Consider the following 21954-nt stretch of genomic DNA (forward strand, 5'->3'; position numbering starts at 1 on the left):
ATTTTTTTAAACCTTTACCAAGGCAAAAAAAAAAAAAAAAGGGATGTTGCCAACTGAGATCGACCAGTTCATCTAATCACAGATCATCAAACAGTACTGTTCCCACCTACGAGTGTTAGAAGTTGTGTTTGTATTTCAAGCAGAAAAACTGAGCTCCAAGTGAACTCAGTTTTGGAAACTGTATTATTTAATGTAGGCCAGCTTGTTTTCAAATTTTAAAAGTTTAAAAATAAAATACTTTGTGTTCTAAGTTGCCAATGAAATAGACCTTCAAGTTATTTTAATGCTGTTTTCTCACTAATAGGAACTTGCAATTCCAGCAGTAATTTAAAGGCTTTCAGAGAGACCCTGAGTCTTCTCTTCAGGTTCACAGAACCCGCCGCCTTTTCGGGTAGTTTTCTACTTAGCTGGAGAGATCTCCGTAAGAGGATCTGCAGGCCTGAGTTGTGAAGCATAATCCCTGCAAAACGCATTTGCTGTAATAGTTGGCGCACACGCAGGGTAAATGGGGCGTGTGTAAGAAAACAGCCCTGACTGTAAACGCTGCTCGAGGCTCCTGACTCCTAACAGAGCTATACCCAAAGTCCACACTCTTGCAGGGGTAGACATTTCTTATTTGGTTTGTTCTCTAGATAGTTACACACATAAAGGCACCACTCAAAAGGCAACTTGAATAATTTATAATTTTGGTCCAGTTTCTTAAAAGACCCCGGAGGAAGAGTGGTACTTCTTCTGTTTCAGGTTTTGTCTGAGTTCAAACTAGTGCCTGTGTTGGTGTGGAAAGAAGCAGTGTAGCCGTGTCATTCTTTAGGACAGTGGTAGAAACCACAGAATAGTATAACTAAAAGCATTAAAATTCAGACACACTCCCTTCTACCTTTTGGCTTAAAGCTATGGATGATCCATGTTTTTCTTTTTGTTTTTTTAATGTTAAATGTGTAACTCAATATTATTGAAAATGTTCCCACATTTTTAACAGTAGTTCAGTTATCACTGTTAAGTCAAACAGCCATCAGAATTCCCCTGCACTGAATGCATGTCAGCTGTGGAGAAAACAGAAAAAGGAGCCATGCACTCTTTACAAATACTAATGTCAAGAGTTAAACCTCTTCAGGTTCAACCTATGATAAAAGACCAGTGCTTCCCACTACCTGCATGGGGTTCACTATTTACAGTTTTCTTGGGAGTATCACAGGAAGATCACAGTTACACCACTTTAGACTGTACATGTAGCAGGTCACAACTTACCCTCGTGTGTTCAGATGTGTATGGAATACCTGTATACGTTAGTGAAAGCTATTTACTGTAACAGGGAAAGTCCAGATTCCTTGCATCTGAGCCCTGTACTGATCGTTAAAGGAGTTCCTATCACCTGCTCTCCCCGCTGCATGCGTCTGTCCACTTGGCTAGCTTTTAGTATGTATATGTTTACATCATGTAAATTCTTAACCGGCCTGTCTCGTTTAGACTGTATACATCATATCTGACATTATTGTAACTACTGTGTGATCAGTAAGATTCCTCTAAGAAATACTGCTTTTTAAAAAAATAAATAACATGCTGAGGGGTGACCTATAGCCCATATTAGTTTGTAGGATCTTTAAAACAAGTACATTTTTAATGAACTAAGTGGAATAAAGGCACAATTAAAAACTGTAAAAAAAATACTTTCTACATATTCAGTACTGAATTTTTTAAGTGTTTTTTATCTAAGGCTGGTTGAATTCACAGGTATACAACCCGTGCATATGAAAGGCCAACTGTATTTTATCCCATTATTTGTACTAATAGGACACTTTTGAAACTGGTAATTCCAATTTGATGCCCACCTGCATGAAAACCTTTAACTCATTTGCATTAAATCCTTTGTGGAAAGAGAATTAAACCTGAGAGTCAAAAGTCCTGGGTTCCCATCCTTGCAATAGCAGTGGTCATTTCCAAGCCTCAGCTGTATCATATCCAAAACAGGAATAATGGTAATGCCAGCCTCGCAAAGTAGCTGAGAAGAGTAAATGAGACCACTTACGTGAAAGATAACTTATGTGATGGGCTGTCAAATAAGGTTTGCTTGTAAGAAAATTCCTAGGGAGTCTACCAATTATTTCACCAGGCTGAAATTCCATACTATATGTGGCTCGTGGTTTATCAGTTAAAGCTTACAATTCTCAAGTCCCAGCTCCTCCCTGGTGAAAACTCAACCACTGTCTCCTTCCTGCCTCCCCGACACTGTTGATTCCTCTCTACTATGGCGATTCGGCAGAGTCCGGGGCCTTCCTCTCCCTCCCCACATCTGAGCTGCTCCATCCATCCCTATAACCCTCTGCAGTCAGCATAATAGTTAATACCAAACAGATACTTGCTAAGTGTTGATTTAAACTAGATTCATCTTTTAAAAGATATGAGTTATAATTACATTTGACTTGTGTAAATTAAGCTATTAATCCCAAAAGTTAAATTTCACTCCAGTGGATTAAAAACTTCCTCCAGACTGGCCGGTGGCTAGTGCCTTTTGTCCCAGTTACTAAGGAGGCTGAGGCAGGAGGATTGCTTGAGGTCAGGAGGTCAATGCTGTAGTGTGCCATTATGGTGCCTGTAAATAGACTCTACATTCCAGCCTGGGCAACATAGCAAGACCCCATACCTAATAAACAAACAAAAAAACAAAACTTTCTCTAAATCACAACTACCTTAAATTGGTTTTAAATACAGCCCCTTTGTAACCTCAGGTTCCACATCCACCTATTCAACATGGATTGAAAATATTCAGGGAAAAAGAAACAGTAAAAAATCATAACACAACAATAAATAATAATACAAATAAAAAGCAATGCAGTTTAACAACTATTTACACAGCATATACATTGTATTAGGTATTATAAGTAATCCAGAGATGATTTAAAGCACACAGCAGGACGTGCAGAGGTAATATGTAAACACGATGCTATTTTATATATAAGAGTGGAGCCTCTGGGATTTTGGTATGCGGGTTGAGGGGTCCTGGAACCAATTCCCTCGAATACCGAGGGCCAACAGCATTTGCTTTATCACATTGGACAACGTGTAAAACACCTGGGGCGAGGAGTGAAAACTGAATTTCTAAGGGAAGAGAGGAGAGGAAAAGGAAGGCAGAAACATGCTTGGAAAAATCCAGGGAAACATACCTGGGCCCACAAAGAGATTACATAACTTGGCGTTTTGAGACAATGGGCGACCTCTGGGATGATTAGGAACTGGGAAGGGCTTCGCTTGCGCCACATAGCAATGCCTCAAAGAGCCACAAGATGGCAATATTACTCCAGGAGAGTCTCCGTCCCTCTCACCCCGGTAGCCAATGGCTTTCTTTGTTCACAGGAAACCCTCTCTCGCAAATATCATCAGTGCCGCTGTACGTTTTCCATTACTTCACGCTCCTGGCCTTACCTTCAGCCACTTCCCTATCACTAGCCCAAATATAAAAATAAACTACCGCTATTTGTTACATCTTAAAAACAGCACTTTGGTTTCTGCGCTCAATTGCCAAAGCAGCTGAATCAAATGTTTTGTTTTAATGAGAAGCATAAAATAAACAAAAACCCAGATGAGGGTGATCTCTTCCTTTTTGTGAGTTAACACCCAGACAGACTTCCCAGGTAAACTAGGTGTCGCCAGACTGGAGACAGTTAAGAGACAGAAGTGCCACTTGAGACAAGATTCAGTTCTCCAGTGGGAGACAGGGGCTGCCAGCCCTCTTAAAACGGTGTGGGAAAGAAGGCTGAGAACCCGCTCTGTAGAGAGTGGAGAACAAAAGCTCAAATACCATCTTTTAACTTCTTATTATGAAAAAATCCAACTATACAAAAGTAGACAGAATGGTATGACAAACCCAAATACCATCTTAAGAACTGTGAAACTGTAAACCAGGAAACAGTCTGCAAGGAAAAAATCTAAGTTTCCAGTTTGTTGAGGACCCCTGAGATGTAAGTTACCAGAACCCTGGGTCTGCCCATTCCAGCCCTTTATAGTATAGTCCTTTAACACAGTCTTTCAACGTAATGCTCTTTTAATGAAAAGTCCTTAGAAGAGTGGGAGAGGCTAGCCCCTGAGCTCTGGTCTTCAAAGGGCAAGCTGGAAAAGGGAGCAGGGGTGGCTGCATGAACTCCCGGTCAGACTCAGAAAAAGAGGTCACCCATGAGGAGACACAGATAGTCCAGACTGTCGGGGAGAGAGGCAAACACACCCGTCGTGCCAGTGCCCCAAAAGCAGAGCCCTCAACTTCCTCAGCCACTGTCCCTGACCATAGCCTGAAAAAAGTTCAGTCCTGAAGACTGAGTAACCAATTTCAGCACCAAAAGGATTTGAAAGGTTGCTTAGTCTCCTGCTGGGCAGAGGCTCTTTACCTGGATGGACTACCAGAGATATCTGAACACCCAGAAAATTATATACTGATTGAATGTCCCTTATCCAAAGGGCTTGGAATCAGAAATGCTTGGATTTCAGATCTTATCAGACTTTGGAATATTTGCATTATACAGCATCCCTAATCCAAAAATCAGAAATCTGAAATGCTCCAAGGAACATTCCCTTTGATTGTTATATAGGTGCTCAAAAAGTTCCAGGTTTTGGAGAATTTCTGATTTTTTATTTTTGGGTTAGGGATATTCAACCTGTACATGGACGTTTTCCTACAGCTTTTCTATTGCCAAAGAACTTTGGGGCCACTCCTTGTCCCCTCACCTCTGCCAGAAAAAAAAAAAAAAAAGTCTAAAAAAACCACTGTAATGATACAGATAATGCTTAACCAGTCTTTCTTCTCTTATGGTCTTTTTTTTTTTTCTTTGAGAGAGAGGGTCTCACTGCTTGGCCCAGGCTGGAACACAGTGGTGCGATCTCTGCTCACTGCAACCTCTGCCTCCTAGGCTCAAGCAATCCTCCCATCTCAGCCTCCTGCATAGCTGGAACTACAGGTGTGCATCACCACACCTGGCTAATTTTTGTGATTTTGGTAGAGACAGGGTTTCACCATGTTGCCCAGGCTGGTTTTGAACTCCTGAGCTCAAGCGATCCACCCACTTAAGCATCCCAAAGTACTGGGATTACAGGTGTGAACCACTGCACCAGACCTGTATTTGAGATTTATATCTATATGACATGACTATAGAAGTTTTAGTAAAAATAAACTGTTCTTAGGTACTTTATGCTGGAAATACTTTCATGTATTAACTTCACAGCTCTGAGAAGAAACCAACAAGTAACTACAATTATTTTAAGCATTTTTAATAACAATGGTACCCAATTCATTAACAAATGAATTTAGGCAATGTGCTTTGCTCTACAATCCATCAGATACATTTTCACTGCAGATAGTTCAGAAATCATTTTGGAAATAGACACACACGTACATATTCATTTGCTGAAAATGCCACTTACAGTTTTAATATCAAATATAGTTATCATAGTTCACAGAAAAAGTATAAAGTGCAAAAGCTCCACTTCAAAAGGCCTTAAATCACTCCCAAAGCAATGGGGATTAAATTTTACCACAGCCAGTGGGCATGCCACCCTTATACAGCACATCTACATAAGGTATATAACAAGGTATATATGTGAAAATATGAGATTGCTCTGATTACATATTGTGGTTATAAAATAGTTTTAAATCTGGTTTAACATATAGAGAAAGATACAATTCAAACAATTAGTCCTATAAAGTAGGGGTCATTTTTTTTTTAAGTTTGTTAAGGGAATTATGTCTATAAAATCCATTGAGAATCCCAATCTGGCCCAAGACTTCTCTTTGGCCAGCTGGAATAACAGCACCTAGGCAAAGCCTTGGCTATGAAAGCGTTCATATTAATTTCAGTGTAAAAGGAGCTAGGAGAGGGGCCCTGACCGGGTGAGCTTCAGCATCCACCTGTCCCTCAGAGATGGTTCCATGTCTGCCCCAAGGGATAAAGAGCCAGGAAGACTCAAATCCCAGTCCTGGGGACTCGACATGGCACTGGCTCATGGAAGCACGATGAACTGGCGAGAGAAGTTTTACACACCTGAGAGATCCAGTAAGTGGAAGAGGTGGTTGTATTTTTACAAAGCCTTGTGTTTGATGACCATCAAGCTTTGTCCCTCAACAGAACATCTTTGATCTACAATTAATGTTTTAGGCACTCTTCACTGGACAAGCATAGAGTTCCCCAAAAATGCAGCCCGTCCCCAAATGGATTCAGACATCTCATCTCCACGCACCTTAAATGTGTTCACAGAAGGACTTGATTTATAATGATGTAATAAAGGGAAGAAAAGATTACTTTTTCTAATCAACAACTAAACACTGTAAAACATGAATCACTGACGGAAATGATCACTCAGAAACATGAATGGTTTTTTATAACCTAACTCCAGTTTCTGCTGGGTCTTGATCTTGGGCAAATTCTGACCAGAACAAAATCTGATTAGCCATGCCAAGTAACCACCACCACGACCTAACTCCTAAGTGTCAGCCCTACTGGAGGGAGGGAGGTTCTTGACTGCCCATCAATTAATGAAATAAGCTGTTCATTTTTTACAATCTGAACATATCAAAATCTGTACAGTCACATATTTAACAGCTATTTATGATGACTCACCAAGCCAAGTGCAGAGGCACATCAAAAAGTAGAATTCCATTCATTACTTTTTAGGGCCCATTCATGTCAGGCTTGATTAAAAAGGTAGACTCAGTAGTCAGTCTCAGAAGTCAATGATCAGCATTCAAGCATATAGCTAACTCTAGTGTATTCCAAACCCACACTTCATGAAAAAATACACAACTGGCATGTATATGCCATTCAAGCTACAGGATAAAAGTCAAATCTGAAAGACATCATTTATTTACAACTATACTGGGGGGAAAAAGAGGAGACTATACCAAAATATTAACAAGGATTATACCTGGGCAATAGAAATATGGGTTACCTTTTTTTTTCTTTGACTTTTCTGTAGTTTCCCAATTTTCTTTAAAGAGTTTGTAGTGCTGGCCGGGCGCGGTGGCTCAAGCCTGTAATCCCAGCACTTTGGGAGGCCGAGACGGGTGGATCACGAGGTCAGGAGATCGAGACCATCCTGGCTAACAGGGTGAAACCCCATCTCTACTAAAAAATACAAAAAACTAGCCGGGCGAGGTGGCGGGCGCCTGTAGTCCCAGCTACTCGGGAGGCTGAGGCAGGAGAATGGCGTGAACCCGGGAGGCGGAGCTTGCAGTGAGCCGAGATCCGGCCACTGCACTCCATCCTGGGCCACAGAGCGAGACTCCGTCTCAAATAAAAAAATAAAAAAATAAAAAAATAAAAAAATAAAACAAAAAGAGTTTGTAGTGCTTTTACATAAATGAGTGATGCCATAAATCCAACTTAAAATAAGATGGGTATATTTCTACTCTTTTGGTTTATATCCCATGCTGGCAAGCTAGAGTGATTTCTGTTCAAAAGTGAAGTAATGTTTTGTCCTCCTCAAATATACTCCATTCGACATTTCTTTCCCAGCTCATCTCTTTAAAACCGTTTCTAGAAACACATTCTGCTTCTCACATTAAAAAAAAAAAAAAAAAAAAGCTGGGCTTAAAATATACAACAAACCCCCTACCTTGGAGCATTTATACCATAAAGTAGATGAGACCAGAATCCATGCCTGATAAAGTCAATCTAAAATAAGAATGGTCTGATATTTGCCTTTAAAAAATTCTAGACTTGGCCGGGCGCGGTGGCTCAAGCCTATAATCCCTGCACTTTGGGAGGCTGAGACGGGCGGATCACGAGGTCAGGAGATCGAGACCATCCTGGCTAACATGGTGAAACCCCGTCTCTACTAAAACATACAAAAAACTAACCGGGCGCAGTGGCGGGTGCCTGTAGTCCCAGCTACTCGGGAGGCTGAGGCAGGAAAATGGCATAAACCCGGGAGGCGGAGCTTGCAGTGAGCTGAGATCTGGCCACTGCACTCCAGCCTGGGCAAAAGAGCGAGACTCCGTCTCAAAAAAAAAAAGAAAAAAAAAAATTATAGACTTGAAACCCAAAGGACTTAACAGCAGTTCTGTTCCATCAACCACATAGGTCTCAAAGAGGTACATTAGAAGTTCCACGAATATTTAATTCAAATATCGTTTTAAAAATATTTTTTAGGCCAGGCGTGATGGCTCATGCCTATTCCCAGCACTTTGGGAGGCTGAGGCGGGCAGATCTCTTGAGCCCAGGAGTTCAAGACCAGCCTAGGCAAAATGGTGAAACCCCATCTCTATGAAAAAATACAAAAATTAGCTGGGAGTGGTGGCATGCACCAGTAGTCCCAGCTCCTGGGGAGGCTGAGGTGGGAGGATCACTTGAGCCTGGGAGACAGAGGCCACAGTGAGTCATGATTGCACCACTGTACTCCAGCCTGGGTGATACAGCAAGATCCTGACTCAAAAACAAAACACACTCTCTCTATATATATAAGTATAATAAAGCAACATATACACTCATTCAACACCTAATTCTTCTACCTTGGAAATTACCAATTTGTTAATTTGCATTTTTACCACCTCATATATTATTAAGTAAATGCTAGAAATTTGACCTTAAATTTAAGTTAATAAAATACAATTTATTTCACACACTGGGGTTCCACAAAGATTTCTTACTACAAACAGGGTTCTGCTCTTGAACAAGCTACATAATTTGATAACCACAGATGTAGCATAAAGTCATTCATTTTTAAACTCTAAATTCAGTTGCTTATTGGGGTTTTCACCTTGGATCTTGTACAAATTCTAACTAGAGTAAGAGTTCCTGGATGTGCCAAAAATCATCACCTTCCCAACTCTTACATATGTAGGACAGTGACATGACTCCTGCCCACACAAGAATGCACCTGTCCTGCCCTCTCCCAACAACGGAATGTTACAAAGCAGGACATGCCTGAGTTAAAATGAGTATCCCTGAGGTTGATAATTCCCACCATGCACCTTGAAGACAGTTCTTGAATCTTGCATTCAGCCCGACGAAGAGAAGATTCATTGTAGCCAATGTCACATTAGGTGAGAAAAATTCAGAAGGCAACAGATTTGCACTGCTGCATCAGCGGCCCAAACTAGCCCGTGAGTGCATAGTTACTGCCAGCACTTGAGAAAAGTGAGCCGTTGGATACTCTGGGAAACCCAGAAAGCACCTTCTACCGCAAGAGTGAATAACATGATGCCCACAGAAAACACAACAGAAACAAGAAGTGAGATTCTTGAAGGTAATTTCCAGAATAGTACAGCATACTGGAGACTTTAAATGAGAGAAAGTTTCCAAAAACTTCATGCGTGCTCCAAATTTTGAACCAGAACCCCCACCACAATTGTGAGGAGCCCTTTGGTAAACTTATGGAGGTCAAGTCTTAAAGATGGTGGGTCTGTGGGAATGTTCATGCCATAATTCTTCTTCTCTGTGGATTTGAGGCTGCTGAGCTGGGGTGGGAGGGGGAAGCGGAAATGATGTCAGTATTTAAAAACTGTGCTCATCTTCAAGAATGGCCTACAGTGGAGTGTAGGTTTTGGCAGAGAGGGTTTTACGCGTTAGCTTCACCTTTATCTGAAGTCTCTCCATCTCTCCACAGAGGTAGTAGTAAAAGGATTCACAGATGCATGTTAGTTGAGAAATGCAAGTGAAAAACTAGCCTTTTTTAGCCACAAGTCCTGTGTGTGTTTCATCTGTTTGGTTTTGTTTAAGGACAATTACCCCAAAGGAAAATCTCTGGCATCTTCCATCAGAGAGTCAGAGGGTCTTGTCTGTCAGAGGGTCTGTCTGTCATCAGTAGAGTCCACTCCAAGGGTGCCTGGGAATGGTGGGGTCTGGAGCAGGCCAGCTTTCTCCAGGACGAGATGCATTGTACAGGGCTGGATCCCCCAAGGGACTGCTCTGCCATGGCCATTAAGGACGCAGCCCAACAAGTCACTGCATCTGGAAGCGATGCTGAGACAGATGCATCTAGTGTCCCTAAGCCCTCCATTTTCCGTCTTTGGGAAAGGAATAGACACTTTTCCCTTTGCACAGGGGAATCCTGGTGGTCCACAGACATATTAGTGAGAGCCTCAGCAAACAGATTTTTGAAAAGATAGCCCACATCCCAACTCTTCGAAATCCCTTGGCTGTCTTCCTAGCAAAGGAAGCCCACTGCATGAGGGGCGATAAGCAGAGAAGCCAGCCACCACCTTGCCATCACGTGATCTTGACTGATGATTTCTTGTTGGCACACAGAAGGGACACGTAGGGGACACCAATGAAGGCCCATTTCTCGCTGGGCCAGAACTTGATGACAGGGCCTTGCTCAGGAATCTCTGAGGCAGCATCAAAGTAGGCAAAGCATACACAGCCCAGGTAGGCAGCAAGGCAGATGAGGATGTGCCTGCAGAGGGAGACAAGAGGTGAGAACCTGATGAGCATGAAGACTCCGCTGGCCTGAGTTCAGCATGCTCCTTCTTCCAGTGTAACCACCCACCTTGCTGACTGTACTTGCAGCCCAGGGGCCTCTTCTAATTAGGAAAGGATGAAGATTACCAACAATCCCTGGAACAGCAGGATGATAAATCTTCAGCAATTTGGGACCCATTTTAGAATGTTCTAAAATATTGCTACTGGATAATAGGAACAAATGTGCAAATAAATGCCTTTGGGCCTCAAACAAGAAAACTGAGGCCCAAGGATTTACAACAGAGGTGCTAAGACGGAAGTAACTGAGCACATCTGATTAGATCCCACCTTCTCACTTTAACAACTGGTTACAGATATTTTATGTCCTTCATCAGGAATAATTTTATGTTGATTAAACCACTTTTGCAGTTTAGTGGAAATTTTAAAAAATTTATCCTCACTGGGGCCGGGCGCAGTGGCTCACGCCTCTAATCCCACTACTTTTGGAGGCCAAGGCAGGTGGATCACGAGGTCAGGAGATCGAGACCATCCTGGCTAACAAGGTGAAACCCCGTCTCTACTAAAAATAATAATTAAAAAAAATTAGCCGGGCATGGTGGTGGGCGCCTGTAGTCCCAGTTAATCGGGAGGCTGAGGCAGGAGAATGGCGTGAACCTGGAGGCAGAGCTTGCAGTGAGCTGAGATCACACCATTGCAGTCTAGCCTGGGCGACAGAGCAAGACTCTGTCTCAAAAACAAACAAACAAAAAAATTTATCCTCACTGTACCTGTAAAAAGTTTTAATTTAATATTAATCTTTATCAAACAATAGACCATTTAAAAGCATATAATCCTTTCTTTTTTTTTTTTTTAGATGTCACCCAGGCTGAAGTGCAGTAGTGCAATCTTGGCTCACTGCAACCTCTGCCTCCCAGGTTCAAGCAGTTCTCCTGCCTCAGCCTCCCAAGTAGCTGGGATTACAGGTGCCTGTCACCAGGCCCAGCTAGCTAATTTTTGTATTTTTAGTAGAGACGGGGTTTCACCACACTGGCCAGGGTGGTCTCGAACTCCTGACCTCAGGTGATCCACGTGCCTTGGCCTCCCAAAGTGCTGGGATTACAGGTGTGAGCCACTGCGCTCAGCCCAAAGACAGTATTTTTATAAATTTTGATGGTGGTAGGGAGGGGGTCTTTTTAAAAATTACACAAAATCCAGAAACTCTAAAGAAAAGATTAACAGATGTGACAACATGAAAGTTTGAAACCATTATGGTACAAAAATATTAACATACTGAAAGACAAACAGGAAACTGCGGTGGGGGGCAGGGAATATTTGCAGCACATGACAAAGTTTAAACCCTTACATACAAAGAACACTAAAGAAATTAATCAGGGTCAGGGTGGGAAGCAGGTGAGAATGGTATGAACAAGAATGGCCTCATGTTGATATTTATGGAATCTGGGTGTTGCCTATGTGGGGGCTCAATGTATTATTCTCTGCACTTGTGAAAATGTTGCAAATATGCATAAATGGCACATAGTAATGACTGTCTACTATGTGCCAAGCCTAGATGCTGGATCTAAACTTTTTTTTTTTTTTGAGACGGAGTCTCACTCTGTTGCCCAGGCTAGAGTGCAGCGGTGCAATCTTGGTTCACTGCAATCTCTGCCTCCCGGGTTCAAGCGATTCTCCTGCCTCAGCCTCCCAAGTAGCTGGGACTACAAGGAAATGCCACCACACCCAGCTAATTTTTTGTATTTTTAGTAGAGACGTGTTAGCCAGGATGGTCTCGATCTCCTGACCTTGTGATCCACCCACTTCGGCCTCCCACAGTGCTGGGATTACAGACATGAGCCACCGCATCCAGCCGATATAAACTTTTAAAAATAGAAACATTCAATAGACCAAAGAAAATTAAAAGGGGAAATACACGTCACAAATTTACATCTGAAAAGATGCCCAACAAAAATACTAATTTTGTTAAAAGACATAGTAATAAAAACAAAATATAATTTTTCTCAATCAGGTTAATGGGGATTTAAGTTTCCAGTATATGTGAAAGTGTGGGTAAAAGATGCTCTCTTACAGACTTCAGTAAACAGTGTTAATGGTACAGTTTCTCTGGATTTGGCAATATATATTATTAATTTAATATGAAAATATTCAGAAACTCAAATCAATCTAGGTGTTCATTATAAAAATGTTTGCAAAAGTGGAAAATTAGAAATAACCTCAATGTCCATTATCAGAGAGAGGCTGGTTAAATAAATTATAAAGCATCCATATTATGAAGTATTAATTAGACAAAATAATGAAGATTTTATATGTATGTATTGGTATGCAATGATGTCTGTATAGCATTAGATCTATGTAGTATAGATTTAAGTATTTGGTTGGTAAAAAAAAAAAAAGTTGGGGCCGGGCTCAATGGCTCATGCCTGTAATCCTAGCACTTTGGGAGCCCAAGGCAGGTGGACTGCTTGAGCCCAGGAGTTTCTGACAAGGCTGGGCAACATGGCAAAAACCCATCTCTACAGAAAAATTCAAAATAAATTAGCCTAGTGCAGTGGCATACACCTTTAGTTCCAGCTCCCTGCAGGGGTGAAGTGGGAGAATCACTTTCAGTCCGGGAGGCAGAGATTGCAGTGAGCCGAGATCGCCCCACTGCACTCCAGCCTGGGCAACGGAGCAAGACTTTGTCTCCAAAAAAAAAAAAAAAAAAAGGTTTGCACCATGTATAGAACTATTCTATTTTTTTTAAGTAGATATATATATATGTGTGTGTGTGTACATATAAAATCTCAATGGATATATGTCAGACTGTTAACAATTATGTTTCTTTGGGGCATAGAATTATAAGAGCCATTCTTTCTATACTTCTTTGTTGTTTAAATTTGTTATAAAAAACATATATGTCATTTTACAACTGGAAAGAAAAGATGGTTCAACTTTGAAAAAGCAGAAATAACACCAAATTCAGAAACAAATTAAGTTTGAGTCAACATTATTACATAGTTTAAATTTTGAATTTGACTTAAATCACTAGTGTGACAAGGGGACTTAGATAGATAAAAATGACCATCTTGAATGAGGTAATTTACCTAGTGTACACGTTTCTCAAAATTCACAATATACACATAAAATCTGGGTGTTTTGTTATCTGGAAATTACAATTCAACAAATATATAAAGTATATAAATTCGCTAGTATTAGTTGAGGTTGAAATCTAAAAAATGTTGAACAATGGATCCTAAGACTGTAAACTCCAACTTGTGCTGTTTGAGTTTTGTCTTTTGCAAATGCTCCTTGAAGTCCCCAAGTCTTAAATTTAGAGTAGGGTGGGTCTCATGGTAAACATATAGAAGTTCGCATGAGCAAGGGAACGTAAGTGAATTCTATCAAATTGTGTATCTTTAGCCCATCTCTGGATAGAAGTCAACCTTTTCCTGAATCTAGATCTAACAAAGTTTTTCCATTTCTTCACCACTAGAATTCCTTCCTGGGTTCCCTCTATCTATAGGGGATAATCTACAGCAGATTTCTCCTCCTCGTGATCTTTTGCAATCAGAAGTCCTGGAGGAGAGAAAGGAAAGATCACTCTGGGTTTGAGGCTGAAGCAGTTCTAGGAAGAAAGCCACTCCGATTTCCCCCAGCTTTCTCAGAATCGGATTCTGCCTGTATTTTGTAACCCACTTTTTTTTTTTTAACTTAGTGTATCCTGAGCATTCCAAAGTATAGATGCTCCAACTTGCTATTATTGAACTCCAAGGCTGTTTTCTACAGAAACAGGTGGGTGATATTAAACAATTCACTTTAGCTCTCTGGTCTTCTGTATCCACTTAGAGAAATAATGGAAGAGAATGTCCCTAAATGGCCTGTGCGGCCCCTCCTTTCACTTGGTCACTCAGGCCCTAAAGGTGGGGTTCCTACTGAGGACACTCCCAGCCCTCACATCACCTCTTTCCCCAGCTTTCCCCTACCTCTCCCCTCCCCTAACACCTAGCTAGAGCTCAGGTTACAGGTTCAGTTCTCAAGCTCCTTTAGGCTTTAATGATGGAGTTAGAGGTAAGAAACTGCAGACCTAAGCATGACAATCAGGCCTTTTGTTCCAGCTAAGCCTGCTCCCTGGAGTCAATTCAGCTTTTTACAAAGTGAACTTTCAGTGGCTTCTGAACCATCTGACAGTCCACCTGAGGAGAGAAGGAAGCCAGCAACCCCCAGGACACCTGTGCACCACCTGCAGGGTGAACAGAGCCCAACAGCAAGCGCAAACACACCTGTCCCCAGCCACCTCCCCATTAGCAGGGGCTTACCACACGCAGTGCAGGTAGGGGAAGTTGAAGGACGACAGCAGCTCGCAGAAAGCTCGGTCACTGATCCAGCAGAACAGGGCCAGGGTCCACCAGAGGCCCGAGAAGAGGCCCAGCTTAAACACACGCACGTTGTCACATCTGCATGGGGGTCCAGAAGGTCACTCACCGTCAGAACTGGTCTCTACCTCCTCGCCGGCCACCTTTCCTCTGTCTCCTTCGCTGGTTCCTCTCATGCCCACAACCCCTTGGCACTGAAGTTCTTACCCAACACACAGTCACTCCACAGTCTCATGGATGTAAATACCATATGTACACAGATGGCTTACAGACACCCTTCCCACCCAGGCTTCTCGCCTGACTCCAGACTCATACACCCAACTACGTTTTTGACATGAGCACCCTAATATGGATCTAAATTTAACAAGTCCATAACCTATTGCTCTCCCAGTCCTTCTCCTCCTCAGACAGCCCACATCCAGTCCATCAGCTCTCCCTTCAAAATATCTCAAACCTGACCTTTTTCCAACACCTCCTTCTAGATCCACGCTACCGCCATCTCATCAGTCTCCTTCCACCCTTGCCCTTACAGCCAATTTAACAGCCTCCAGCATCTTCCGGTTTAACCAGAGGGAAAGCCAAAGTATTCACAGTGGCCACAAGGCCTTGGATGCATGATCTTCCCTCTTCCCCTTCACCTCCTCTCTTAGGTACTCTTCCCTCTCACTGCCTGTACTGAAGCCACTGCGGGATTTGTGCTGTTCCGCAAATATCCCAAACATGTTCCTGCAAGACCATAGCACACACTGTGCCCTCTTGCCTGGAATGCTCTTCCCCTAGATACAAATCTTTGCTCAAATGTCACTCAGTAAGCCTTTTCCTGATGCTATTTTTAACAATTGCAACACCTGTCTCCACCTCCCAAGTGACTCTCCCTAAGGCCTCCTTCCCTCCTTTAATTTTTTCGGTAGTGATTATAACCTCCCTGACACCCGCTGTGTTTCACTTATATGTTTCCAGTGTATGTTTATCCACTGACATGGAAGCTGTTTACTGCCGTATCCCAGCACCTGGAAACATGCCAGACACAGAAGGCACACAACATGTGTTGAATGAAAGAATAAGTTATTATACACACTGGGACAAAATGGTTTTCTGAAACAAATCCTAACAGCTCAACGAAAATTTCAATTGCTGTCTTCTTTCCTTGTTAAAGTCTTGCTCATAAAGTGGATGACTTCTATCCCTGGGGAGGAATGCCTGGAGGCAGCTGGTGGCTGAGGGTCCTTCTTCCCTGAGGGGACCACTCCTGCATCAGTCAAGATCTCCTACAGGACTCAGAATACAACACAACATCTGCAATTGAGAAGCAGCTTAATTCCTATTTGTTGAACCCACAGACAGGTGTTAAAAGCCTCACTGGCTAGTGCCCTTCCCAGCTGCCTTTCAGAAACATCAGCGAAAGCATCAATAAAAGTGGGACAGGTTCAGAAAGACCTGCTCAAAAACAAACCAAAATACTCTTGTAGGAAGGCTAAAGGCATCCCTTGAAGTTTTTAGAAAGAATAGAGGCCCATGACACAGGAAGACTTACATTCCCAGTTACTAAAACAAAGAGGTAACAATTTCCATTTCTCACTTCTGCTCACCTCTCTACCTTGAAAGCCTCGCCTTTGGGCTGGTTCCCTCTCAAAAAGAGCTCATCTCCTCACCTTGACCCACCCTCTCCTTCTCTCCAGGGCTCAGTCTCCAGGCTTCTTCTGACACTCCATGCCAGCTACTCCATGCCAGACTATAGGTCTCCCCATGGTGCAAGCTTGTCCAAAGCCGTGGCCCACAGGCTGCATGCTGACCAGGACGGCTTCGAATGAGGCCCAACACAAATTCATAAACTTTCTTAAAACATTATGAGATTTTTTTCTGTGACTTTTTTTTTTTTTTTTAGCTCATCAGCTATCATTAGTATATTTTATGTGTGGCCTAAGACAATTTTTCTTCCAATATGGCACAGGGAAACCAAAAGAGCCGACACCCCTGCCTTAGTGCACTCTCAGGGCACCCCGCCATGTTCCTTCATAACTCTCATCACAAGCTGAAACTATGGATTATCTGTGTAACATCTGGTATTAAACTAGCCTAGAGGCCGGGAGCAGTGGCTCACCCCTGTAATCCCAGCACTTTGGGAGGCCAAGATGGGTGGATCACTTGAGGTCAGGAGTTGGAGACCAGCCTGGCCAACGTGGTGATATCCCATCTCTACTAAAAATACAAAAATTAGCCAGGGGTGGTGGCACGCGCCTGTAATCTCAGCTACTTGGGAGGCTGAGGCAGAAGAATTGCTTGAACCCAGGTTGCAGAGGTTGCAGAGAGCTCAGATCGCGCCACTGCTCCAGCCTGAGCTTCAAGAGTGAGACTCCATCTCAATAAATAAACAAACAAACAAACAAACCAGCCTAGAAGCCCAATGACAAGAGGAACTACCCCTGTTTTATTCACTAATGCATACTCCATGCCTGGCAACTCTGCCAGGCACTGTTAAATGCTCCCTGAATTAATGGATAAAATTATGAATAACTGGACTCTAATTTGGTAATTTGTAATTTGGGCAGAACATTATTTTTAGATTATTTAAGATTATCGGCCAGGCGCAGTGGCTCACACCTGTAATCCCAGCACTTTGGGAGGCCAAGGCCAGGGGATCACGAGGTCAGGAGATCGAGACCATCCTGGCTAACATGGTGAAACTCCGTATCTACTAAAAATACAGAAAAAAATTAGCTGGGCGTGGTGGCAGACACCTGTAGTCCTACCTACTCTGGAGGCTGAGGCAGGAGAATAGCGTGAATCCGGGAGGCAGAGCTTGCAGTGAGCCAAGATCGCGCCACTGCACTCCAGCCTGGGCGACTGAGCAAGATTCTGTCTCAAAAAAATAAATAAATAAAATAAAAAATTAAAATTAAATTAAATTTTAAAAAACACAATAAATTAGCCGGGCATGATGGCATGCATCTGTAGTCCCAGCTACTCGGGAGGCTGAGGCAAGAGAATCGCTTGAACCCAGGAGACGGAGGTTGCAGTGAGCTGAGACAGTGCCACTGCACTCCAGCCTGGGCGACAGAGCGAGACCCCATCTTGGAGAAAAAAAACAAAAGTATTGATTTGGCATCAAATTCTATGCTAGGCACTATAAAATACAAAATAAATAAGCATCTTGCCTTGAATTTAAAAAATAAAATGAAGATAGTCAAGAACAAATATCAACAAATATATAGACAATTAGTCTGGGACATGAGGATCCATGAACATCCAATGCAATTAAACCTAGAAAGTTTGGCTTAAGGAACACACCAGAACAGAGAGCAAGGTGCTGGAGATGTCCTGCATGGAGGGTATCAACTGAGAGACAGCATGTCCGGCCATTAGTCACTGCAAGCGCCAGGACAGGGCAGGCTTAGCATGTATGAGGCAGGAGCCGGGCTCTGTAGAGCCTGGTCTCAGGACAGTCTGTTACTCTTCCTTTCTCTGCTTCTAGAGGAAGCAGGTCCTGCTAAAAGCTGCTGACCAGCCTTATTTGCACTCGGGGTTTGTCCAAACCTAACCGGGGGTGGTCCGTTCAGTTTCGCTCCCATTTTTCAGGGCTTTTATCAAAATATCAATGTGAAGTGAAAAGTAGGGGACAAAAATCATATGTACAGCAAGACCTTATTCTACAATAGAAAAATCTTGAGAGGAATGTCTACCATTTCTTTTCTTCTTGACCCTTGATTGTATTCTCAAATTTTTCTTAACAATAAAATCACTCCTATAATCAGAAAAAGTATTTTTTACAATATTATAAATGTATCTGAGTTACTCAGCAATGTACTTAACACCACCAATTTCAGTGTCAGGTCATGACCCAAAATCAGCATAAACTTCTGTTTTCTCATGGTGTAAGGGAGAGGTCAGAAAAGACAATGGAAATACTTCTCAGGAAACTGATTACAAGAAATGACTAGAAACAAGCCTTAGGAAGAAAGGCTAAAGAGAAAGAGAAAGTGAGAAAACCATTCCTCCTCTATTTCCTCTGAGCAAACGAGCATGCAGTGAGAAACATTCAGCTCAGACATAACATCATCGCGGGTGATAACCAGGGAAGATTCAGGAAAGAGGTGCAAGAGCGATAAGGGCATCCTTTTGTCTGGGTATTTTATCAAAGTAGGGAAACAACCATCTTTTCTTTCTTTTCTTTTCCTGGCTGGGAACTGGTGTGGTAACTGGGACACAGCAGTGAACAAAGAGACCCCATCCCTGCCCACGTGGAGTCGATGTCCAGCAGAGGGGACAGACACCAAACAAAACAATACAAATAATCTAATTACAATCAGGATGGGTGCAATAAAGAAGTTCAGGGTCCTGGAACAGCATATAAATAGTTCAGCCCAAACTGAAGGATGAGTAGAAGTTAGCCAAGCAAGAGGGCCAAAAAAAGGGACTGCATAAATAAGGAAGGGCCTAGGGCTGACAGGTGCAGGGTCCACGGAAGACACAGAAGGTCAGAATGGCTGAGGATGGAAGGCAGAGGAGCTTCTTGTGGGAGCGATCAGCTCACAGGGGAAGGCTGGTGCATGTCAAGGATTTGGAACTTCATCTTCACTGCAACATCGACTGGTAGAAAAATGACTGTGCTCGGGGCTGGGCGCGTGGCTCATGCATGCCTGTGATCCCAGCACTTTGGGAGGCCGAGGAAGGCAGATCATGAGGTCAGGAGATCGAGACCTTCCTGGCTAACATGGTGAAGCCCCATCTCTACTAAAAATATAAAAAATTAGCCGGGCATGGTGGCGTGTGCCTGTGGTCTCAGCTACTTGAGAGGCTAAGGCAGGAGAATCGCTTGAACTCAGGAGGCAAAGATAGTAGTGAGCTGAGATCATGCCATTGCACTCCAGCCTGGGTAACAGAGTAGGAGTCTGTCCCAAAAAAAAAGAAAAATGTGCTCAAATGGCATGTGTGGGGAAGGAAGAGGATGTCAGGCTTGAGTAACTGGGTAAATGGTGCTCCCCTTTTCTGCAACTAGAAATATGATGAAGAGAACCAGAGCTAGAAAAGGCAGATCAGGAATCTGTGTTTGGACAAGTTGAATTTGAGATGCCCAAGATACATGGAATTAGGTTAGGTAGGCAGCTAGACACATAATAGTAGAGTTAAGAGGAAGGACTGGGTTGGAGACATAAGTTTAGGAGTCATCTGCATATGTAAGAGAATTAAAGCCACAGAAGTAGAAGAGATCTTTCAGGGGGACATATAAAGGGAGAAAAACAGTGTCTTAATCCATGCAGGCTGTTGTAACAAAACATTGTATACTGGGTGGCTGATGAAAACAGACATTTGTTTCTCATAGTTCTGGAGGCTGGGAAGTCTGAGATAAGGTGCCAGCAGAATCAGTGTCCGGTGAGGGCCATTCCTTATAGATCACACCTTCTAGCGCTGTATCCTCACATGGTAGAAGGGCCCAGGCAGCTCTCTGGGGCCTCTTTTATAAGAGCACTAATCCCATGTATGAGGGCTCTACCCCCACTGACTTAATCACCTTCCAAAAGGTCCACCTCCTAATATCGTCACCTTATTAATTAGTATTTCAACATATGAATTCAGGGGAGACACAAACATTCAGACCATAGCAAGCAGGGAGTTGAGGGTGCACCTTAAGGGAGTCCTACATGCAAAGCTGTGTAGAAAAGTAGCAGTCTACGCAAGAAACTGAAAAGGAGCTGCCGAGAGGTAATGGGAAATCCAGGAGGATGTGCTATCACAGGAGCCATGGCGAAGAACATTTCAACCATGGGGAGGAGAACTAATTGGGCAAGCAGCTGAGAGAATAACACATAAGATACAGGGGGGCTGAAAACTGATCACTGGGTGTATAGCCTACAGAGAGGGATTTGGGTATCGAAGTAGGGGCAGAAGCCAGATTGGCAAGAGTTGAAGAGCAAATGAGTAAATGAGAGGTGAGGAATAGAGGGAGCTTTTTTTTTTGAGATGGAGTCTTGCTGTGTTGCCCAGGCTGGAGTGCAATGGCGTGATCTCCACGCACCGCAACCTCCGCCTCCTGGATTCAAGTGATTCTCCTGCCTCAGCCTCCTGAGTAGCTGGGATTACAGGCATCTGCCACCACACCCAGCTAATTTTTTGTGTTTTTAGCAGAGATGGGGTTTCACCATGTTGGCCAGGCATGATTTCACCACGCAGAATCACCTGGGCAGGTTCTGAGGGTTTTTGTTTTGTTTATAGCTTTGTTTATAACTTTATTGGGGTACACTTCACATATCATAAAATTCCCCTATTTCAAGTGTACAGTTCAAGTCAGGTGCGGTGGCTCACGCCTGTAATCCTAGCACTTTGGGAGGCCAAGGCAGGCAGACTGCCTGAGCTCAGGAGTTCAAGACCACCCTGAGCAACATGGTGAAACCCTGTCTCTACTAAAATGCAAAAAATTGGCCAGGCATGTTAGTAGGCGCCTGTAGTCCCAGCTACTCAGGAGGCTGAGGCAGGAAAATTGCTTGAACCCAGGAGGCGGCGGTTGCAGTGAGCATTGTGCCACTGCACTCTAGCTTGGGCGACAGAGTGAGACTCCATCTTAAAAAAAAAAAAAAAAAGTACAGGTCAGTGTGTTTTGGTATCTTCAACCCATTACCACAATCTTATTTTATAATTTTTCCAACACTCAAATACGAAGCCCTTACTTATTAGTAGTCATTCCCTTTTCTGTCTCCCCTACCACCTCCCTACATCCCCGCTCTAACTCTACCCTCACCCCAACCTCAAGACCAGACTGGCCAACATGGCAAAACCCCATCTCTACTGAAAATACAAAAACGAGCTAGGTGTGGTGGCAGGCACCTGTAATCCCAGATACTTGGGAGGGTGAGGCAGGAGAATTGCTTGAACCCAGGAGGCAGAGGTTGCAGTGAGCCGAGAATGTGACACTGCACTCTAGCCTGGATGACACAGCGAGGCTCCATCTCAAAAAAAAAAAAAAAAAAAAAAAAAAGCATTTTTTAAATGGCTGGAAATAAAAAGAAGTGTTTTCAAAGAGCATTAAAATAAGGGCAGTGATTAGATGTACTTCAGTTGGGTCTAGAAGAGGACAATGATGTACCAAGAAGCGCTAAACGAAAATGTTTCTGGATATCAACCTGAACTCTGAGTACACAAGTTCCCAAAGGAAAATGCTAGTGCAAAGAGCAAAACCTTTGCCTAATAGATTGTAAATGAGACACTAAGCC

At 43.0% G+C, this 21954-nt stretch overlaps 1 protein-coding gene across 1 annotated transcript in view; it reads right to left on the minus strand.

Moving 5' to 3' along the window:
• Positions 1-10187: 10187 nt before the first annotated feature.
• ACER2 (alkaline ceramidase 2) overlaps positions 10188-21954 on the minus strand; it is a 37937-nt gene continuing 26170 nt past the window's right edge. The window contains exons 5-6 of the mRNA XM_025360010.1: positions 14693-14830; positions 10188-10374 (exon numbers count right to left, since the gene is read on the minus strand). Coding sequence (XP_025215795.1) covers positions 10188-10374; positions 14693-14830 — 325 coding nt within the window. The remainder of the gene's footprint in view (positions 10375-14692; positions 14831-21954) is intronic.

This window comes from Theropithecus gelada, chromosome 15 (genome assembly GCF_003255815.1).
Source record: "Theropithecus gelada isolate Dixy chromosome 15, Tgel_1.0, whole genome shotgun sequence".
NCBI lineage: Eukaryota > Metazoa > Chordata > Mammalia > Primates > Cercopithecidae > Theropithecus > Theropithecus gelada.